This window comes from Camelus ferus, chromosome 21 (genome assembly GCF_009834535.1).
Source record: "Camelus ferus isolate YT-003-E chromosome 21, BCGSAC_Cfer_1.0, whole genome shotgun sequence".
Taxonomy (NCBI): Eukaryota; Metazoa; Chordata; class Mammalia; order Artiodactyla; family Camelidae; genus Camelus; species Camelus ferus.
In genome coordinates, this window is record NC_045716.1 from 10,653,823 (window position 1) to 10,661,819 (window position 7,997).

The window sequence follows — 7,997 nt, forward strand, 5'->3', positions numbered from 1 at the left end:
GTAAACTGACCTGCAGCCACTTTTTGCTTTTTGGTTTTTTTTAGAATACAGAATGCCACAGTATGTGGGTGGAGGAAAGGGAAGATGTTGTTTTCATGCTTAAAAGGGATAAACTCATAGAAATAGGAATTAATATTTTCTTGTCTTTGTGTGACTAGATAAAAGAATCCTGTTATGTCGTTTAATACTTCTCTCCATCCTCTATATGATATAGAAAGCTTATCGGATAATGCAACTGCTTTTAGCAACAGATCCAAACAACTTCGAAGGCAAATGTGGTGGCGTGGATGCAAAGTAAGTAACTCAGAAGGTGCTGGATAGGTTGGTCAGAGTATTCAGTGGTACTAAAAGACATGACGAGAAAGGTGTCTCTAGATTATAAAGTCTGTGAGGGCAGGGACTACAACTGTCTTGCTTATTATTACATCTTCTGAACCTGGGACATGGTGGGAACTCAGTAAATATTTGTTGAATTAATGCCTTTTGGGACAGAAATAACTAAAGGAATCAGGAATGCCTAAAAGGATGTTTTCATGGATTTCTTCATAGAGAGTAGTCCACATTTTATTAATAATTTAGCTACTTCTAAACTTATCTTGTAAGAAATATTAACTGATAATTTATTATTAGTATCTTTTTGGAGCAACGTGTAGCATTACATAGAGATAGTTAAAAGACGGAATGCAAAGGGGAAGAGTACAGTTTAGTGGTAGAGTATGGTTAGCATGCAACAGGGTCCTGGGTTCAATCCCCAGTACCTCCATTAAAAAATAATAATTAATTAATAATTAATAAATAAACAAACCTAATCCCCCAAAAAAGTTATTAAAAAAAAAAAGAATGCAAGCTAGAGAAAAATACAATTTTCTATTGAAAAGGGGAAGAAAAACAAAAGCAGTGTATACGTCAGAATCCATTTGTCAAATAGCACTAAAAACTATCCCACTTTCCTTCATTATTCCAGAGAAATAAGATATAAAAGAAAAATTTATAACAAGGAAGAAAATGAGAATCATTATATGCTAATATAGTCCTGCAAAACACCTTATAGAAATGAATTTACCTCTTAAATCAAGTATGGCTACTAATCATTAAACAGAAAAATTTCTCTTTAGATTTTATAGCAAATTTCATGTCATATGAGCAGATCTTTTCTTTTTCATCCTGATTCTGTATATCTTTTTTTTTTTTTTTTTGGCTTTTTTGAAAATCTTAGACATAACTCATTGTTCTTAGTCTCTCATTTTCAAATTTAGCAGTAACTTTCAAAACTTGATGTTGACATACACTAAAGATTTCTTCCAAGCATTGCCTGGGATTTACTTAGTTTTGTCTGTTTGCCTGTTGAACCCTCTTACTTTCAGAAATAGAACTTAGGGAAAGAAACACGTTTCATTGCTCCCCTTCTCTAGAATTTAAATTTTCTGTTTAATACATAGATTTTCTATTCTGCAGACTAGTTTGGAAGAACAAAAGGCCCATGAGCCATTCACCTCCTCTCCTGATACATACCCATGACCCATTCATCTGGCCATTAAAAAAACATAATGTGCATTTGGCCTAGCTTTTTTTTAGCCATATCTAAAGATTTTCATTTTGTACTTTATGGGGTTCAGATCAAAGAAATGGTATGCTTTTAAGGGGGAAAAATACTGAATTTAAAATTTTATTTTTAAATAGTCTCTGTATCACTACCACTTTCTGGATTATCTTCATCATGAGAATTCAGGAAGGGCCAAGGAAAGGGATGTAAGGGCAGAAAACACATCAGAGGGTGCCAGTGGCTGAGGGCGGAGGGGTGGAAGATTGACTACAGCAGGGCATGAGGGGGCTTTTTGGAGTGATGAAAATGCCTTACGTTTAACTATGGTGGTGGTGGTTGACAACTATATGTTTGTCAGAAGCTTCAAACTGATCTTCAAAAGGGCGAATTTTATTCTGTGTAAAGTATATCTCAATAAACCTGACTTTAAAAATGAGTAAGTGAACCATATTATCCAGTGGCAGGGGAGGGAGGATCACTGGCACCTCTCAAGTATCTAGAAGGCTCGAAGCCCTTACATGTTTAATGAGAAACAGATTTTTGTCCATGTCATTTGGAATGAGAGAGCTTTGGACATGCATGAACACATTACTGCCATTTTCGGTTGTAAACATTTCCTGGCCAGTGTTAGATGCTCCTTTTATGGAGGTGTTTTAAAATTGATACTTATATTTCTTTCCATTTAAACCTTCTAAATGTTAAGCCTAGCACAAATTAATATATATTTTCAGTAAAGTTGAAAAACTTGTGAAATTCCAAGTTACTTTTAGAAATGTTTACTGATTAAAAGATGCAAATCTTCTGTATATTCTCTGAATCACTTTGTCACTAAAGTACTTTAGTTTATAGTAAAATGTGCACCCAGATACCTACTGAAAATGCACCTCCTATATCCATCTGATCTGAGTCAAACAGACTCAGAAAACTGCGGGTTTTTTTGGTTATCATTATTAATTTTAATAGGCACATATGTTTAATATGCAAATCTTCCATGTATTCTCTTAGTCTCTTTACTCTTGTCATGAATGTAATGCCCCTAAAATGTCACCAGTAGTTTTATTTTAGAAACATTTCATTAGCTACTGCCTAGTTGCTATTTGTGATACTCATCAGAATGTTTCATGTGTTTATAATAATTGGGTATCTTTTTTCTGAATGAGCCATCTTTGATTAATTATCTGCAGAAATGTTTGATGAAAATAAAACTTTCATTTGAATTCATCAGGAAAATCAAATCAATTTATAATTTATGCATTTTAGGATTAAATGAGGAATATGACAGTTTTAGAGAGAGACGTGATGTGGGCCTAAAACATTAAGCAGCTAAGGACCAATTTTTAGATTTCTCTGCTCAGCTGTGAGAATGACGCACAGCATGCTCTCAGGCAAGTTATTTATTAAATGAAGTTGCTCATGAAGAACCTAAATTGTATGTCTCAAAATGGAGATTAAAAATGCCAAGAAGAAAGTAAGAGGAGCAAAAACTAACAATTCTCATGCACTTTGAGAATAAGTGCTGTAAGAATGCTGCCTTACACTGTGTATATTGAACCATTTGTATCGGATGCCAGTGTTATTCATCATGTCCTGAAGCTTTTGCACAGAGTTCCTTTGAAATATTCTTTTCCTGGTCTTACATTAGGAATAAGCCTGAGAAATCATAGATGAAAAAGTCCAGGCCTATGAGGGCTTTGATTATTACAGCTTACTGTGTAGCCTTGAATAATAAAATCTAGGCAAGCAAAACCCCTCAAATTTGGGGAATTCTGATGATTTACAAAAAGATGCAAATAGCTAGCAAATTAATATGAAATAAAATTTGGACACCTTTCAAGGGATGAGCCTGTCCATTGATGAGTTAGTATAATATAGTAAATGGTACAACAGATTGACTTGTTAGTAAAATCAAGACTAACGTTAATCTTTCTTACGCCTTTTTGTGTTGTAGATAAAAGCCCTCATGGCTTTGGTTGCTGTTATCCTTTTATTAGTGATTATCAGTAAGTATTTCCTGGGTTATTAATTTTGAGGGGTATCATGTGTTTCGAAGTTTATTTAAATTTCCTTTTTTATTTTCAGTTGACCCAGTATGTATGACTAATGTCAGGATTGAATAATGACCTCTGACCCTAGTCAGGAGCTTTTACCTAGAATCTAAATAGATCTCTGAAAATGCCCTTAAATTGTATGTAAAATTTGATGTGAAAATGCATGTGTACGTTTTTTATGGTGAGAAGGTATCTTTTATCAGATTCTCAGAGAACCCCTGTCCTACTCTCCACCCCATCCCCCACAGTGCAGGGCTGAGTGATTTGTTTGAGGCCAGATATGGCTACTGCTGTGCTCAGGACCATAACACCCATTTTCCATGGTTAACTTCCATGTATGGCAGCTTGCATTTCATGATATTGTGTTTGAAGGAAAATCCAGGTAAATTCTCCAGATGATTTGGATGTGAGCTTCATTTCAGTCATTAAAGGATAACTCTTTCCCTTCCCTTTTTCCTTATTATTTTTAAAGTCAGATTATTAAAAAAAAATTTTTATTGTCACTTATTTATAATATTGTTAGTTTTAGGTTTACAGCAAAGTGATTCAGTTATATATACATTTTTTTTCAGATTATTTTCCATTTTTAGGTTATTATAAGATATTAAATATAGTTCTTTGTGCTATATACAGTAAATCCTTGTTGCTTATCTATTTTATGTACAGTAGTTTGTATCTGTTAATCTAATTTATCCCCCACCCGCTTCCTTTTCCCCTTCGGTAACCATAAGTTTTTTTTCTATGTCTGTGAGTCCGTTTCTGCAGTTTTGTAGGTAGATTCATTTGTATTACTTTTTAGATTCCACATGCAAGTGATACCATATTTGTCTTTCTCTGGTCAAATCATTTTTAGTATCTCCTTTTTTCCAAAGCTTCTTTATATTTATAGGGATTTTTAATAAGATTTGGAAACCCTTTGAAAAATTCCATGTGATAAACATTCTTTTCTGTTTAAGAAGAGTTATTACAAAGAAGTAGTCAACCTCATTATTTGTGGACTCACCTGCTAGCTAACACTGACTTGTTACTTGGTACTTGAGGTGCTTTCTGCATCACCGGCAGGTGTGTTCAGAGAAGTGGAAACTTGGAGTCTCTTGCTGCGTGTGCTCCCAGCTGATGTCTAATGAGGCCATGCTCTGCCTTCTAGTTTCATCTCTCATAAAGTAAACAGGTGGCCTTCAAAGTCTGTTTAGTACATTTCTCACTTTTGTGCATTTTGTTGATGATTTTAGTGTTTAAAATGGCCCCAGGTGTACTGGTACTGAAGTGCTGTCTAGAGTTGCCGAGCACAGGAAGGCTGTGATGTGCCCTATGGAGGAAATACGTGTGTTAGAAAAACTTCGTTCAGATATGAGTTCAATGTTAATGAATCAACAATGTGTATTAAATAGGTGTCTCCATATAGAAGAAGTACATGTAAAACAAGGTTATATGTTGATTGGTTGTCAAAAATGTTATAGCCAGAGGCTCGGAGTGGTGACTTTACAGAGCTACTCCAAGTACCAAGAATCGACTGTATGGAATGTTGAATAGCAGAAAGAAAATAAAAGTCAACTGTTACCTTACTGCACAGAGGTAGCTACTGTTACTGTAACTACTGTGTATACGTCAAGTCTTTTCCTATTAGTATATAAACATGTTAGATCATATAGATTCTTTATAATAAATACATTGTAAGTATTTCCTTGTGTTAAATATTTTAAAAATATTTTAGCCACCTTATGCTATGGTTATACCATAATCTGTTTGATCAAAATGACATTAGGTTGTTTTATGATATCTTTGCTTCTCCACTCTCATTTATTATTTGTCATTTCAGATAAAAGTTCAGTCCTCATTACCTATTTCCAAAACGGACACAGCTACATTTAGGAATATTTTTTCTAACATAGCATGTGAATCTGATTTTGACATGTTTCTTTTTCATTTTTTTCTTTTGCAGTTCTTTTAGTTGTGAAATACCGTACTTGATTTGGTGACAGATCTTCAGTAAACAAAATCTGGGACAATAATAAAAGATTGCTGCATAATTTAAATGAAACCCATGTATATAACTTTCAGAGCTTCTTTTTCAAGAAATTAAGAGGCAAGTATCACTTCAAATTGGAGCATTGAGAATGTCCAGTTATCTTCTTCCCTTCTAACAAGATGTGCTTTTAATAATTATGTTTAAGGCAAAGATAATCAGCCTCGATTCTGCCATATTTCAAGGGTCTAATTTGAAACTAGATACTTGCCAGTTCATTATCTGTGTATATAGTTAAACACTGATAACGATATTCCATACTGTTATTTTAATGGCATAAGGACTTGCATTTATTGCATCCAGGTGGGAGTCAGGCTGGTGGTCAGGAAGCCTCTGTAGAGTACCACGTCATTATGCTGAAAGACATACAGAACCATCCTGTCAACATTTGCAAGATTCTGCTATTACAATTGCTTTGCAAGCAATTTCCACACATTTATGGGTGTAACAAAAGCTCAATGTTGTAAATGTTGCTGCCTTCTTCTATAACTAAAAACATTCCAGTAAACCTATTTCTGACTGTATAAGGGAATGTGTGGTAATTTTTTGGCATTTGGGTTATGAAAATGGGAAATTTAAGCAGTGCAAAAAGCATAGCATGGCGCCATAAAACTGGAGATAGTAAAATGATTGGAGAGCATCATTGGAGTATTTGAAAATGGCCAACATGAAGCTACAAATTATAGCCCAGTCTGTTTTCAGTTAGCCTCCAGTAAGGAGGGGTCGGTCCTACTGTGAAATCCATAGGTAGCTTGTTTCCTTACTTACTTTTTATTAATAGCTTTCCTATTTAATTTTAAGTAGCCTTTTTACCAGAAATGCTAAAAGTAGCAAAATCCTCTCCTTAGAGGTTGCTATTTTTGCCTTGCCTGGTTATCTCCTGGGAGATGGATGTTTCACACTCAAGTGTCAAGTTAGCCAACAGTAATGACTCTAAAGTCAGGAGCCTGGGTGCAGAGGTCACCATTCATCTCAGTCTGTTTTAAAACAGTGACAAGTGCAGTTAACTTTAAAATGTGCCAAACTGCTTGGATTGTTTAAACAAGTGAAAACACATAGTCTAATGTGTGTGAGGAGGAAGTTTTATAATAAAACTGGAGGTTCTGCAGAAACTTGGGTACATGGACATCTTCACAATGTATATAGAACTGGAAATTTGAAGTAGGGTGAATAGAAAATACCAGTATTTAAATAGGAAAAATGGATGATTCCTTTAGGGTTTATTTCTTTGGTCATTTTATTTCAAAATGTATGAAGCATAGAATTTTTTGTTTGTTTTTTAGTTCAACAGGATTAGTACTAAGATGCAAAAATGTTCTGTTTAGAATGGAAAGAAATTTGAAGGGAGAAAGCAGATTAAGAGGTACTCAAGATACCTGCAAGCTGTGAAGATCTAAATATAATTGCAAAATATTATAGTCCACTAAGAACATTTAAAAAGAGATCAAGGTCTTACGTACTACAGGGTGTTCTCTCTGCTCTCTCCACCCTTTGTAAATGTTAATTAATGTAAATAACATAATAAATACCAAGTCCTTTGATAGAAGAGGATACCCAGGGAAATGAACATTTTTAGAATTTCAGTAGCTAATGTATAGTTGAGGAATAGAAATGTTCTACCAAGAAGACAAAATCAGCCCTAAGACATGTACATGTGTCTTTTACTTGGGATTGGAACTAGACTCACCAGTAGTTAATCTTCCAGTTGTTGGTGTAGAAATCTCACTTCTGCATATCGTCTATCAGTGAGGATGATTATTTCTCAAAAAGAATCCACATTTCCAATGTTTCTTTAATGAAGTATGCTGCTTTTAAAGAAATATTAAAAAAAAAAAGATAACGTTTTAAAAAATTTTAACTGTGAAAAAATAAAGGAAATATTTATATGACAATATCATATATGTAGTTCTCTTTGTATTTAAATATATTGCTGCTGAGAATACTGGTGGTGAACGTGTCACTATTAGAGCTTTGTGCTAGTGGTAGCTTGGTTCACAGTTTATCAGTTCTTCTTTCTTGAGGTTCATTAATCCTGAGACCCTTAAACTGGCTGTCATGTTTATGACTTTATTATGGTAACCTTGGAGACATAAGCCTTCAAAAATGGAGAAAAATATGTTCAAGTTGATGCCAGGACTACCTTCCCTCCCTCCCTTAATCATTCATTTTCTCCTTCAGCTGAGATCATCTTGCACTTGAAAAATGAAGTTTTCCCACCACCAAAACTCTCATTATTTAACAACAATGAAGATCAACAGAAAAATTCAAGTAGCTTTTTAAATACTGAGCTGTTACCCAGTGAGATCAGGTCACTGTTTTTATAATGCCTGGAACATACTCTTGCGATTTATGTCCAATAACTGAAACCTACTACCCTGCC

The 7,997-nt window shown here is 34.4% G+C and overlaps 1 protein-coding gene across 8 annotated transcripts in view; it reads left to right on the plus strand.

Moving 5' to 3' along the window:
* The window catches only part of VAMP4 (vesicle associated membrane protein 4), a 28,065-nt gene extending 20,588 nt beyond the window's left edge, over positions 1-7,477 (plus strand). For 5 of the 8 annotated variants that reach the window (XM_032463740.1, XM_032463737.1, XM_032463741.1 and 2 more), the window contains 3 exons: positions 215-294; positions 3,492-3,543; positions 4,654-5,522. In XM_032463740.1, coding sequence (XP_032319631.1) covers positions 215-294; positions 3,492-3,543; positions 4,654-4,715 — 194 coding nt within the window. In that variant the 3' untranslated portion in view covers positions 4,716-5,522. The other 3 variants (XR_004313879.1, XM_032463736.1, XM_032463742.1) reach the window with 3 other exon arrangements.
* Positions 7,478-7,997: the final 520 nt, after the last annotated feature.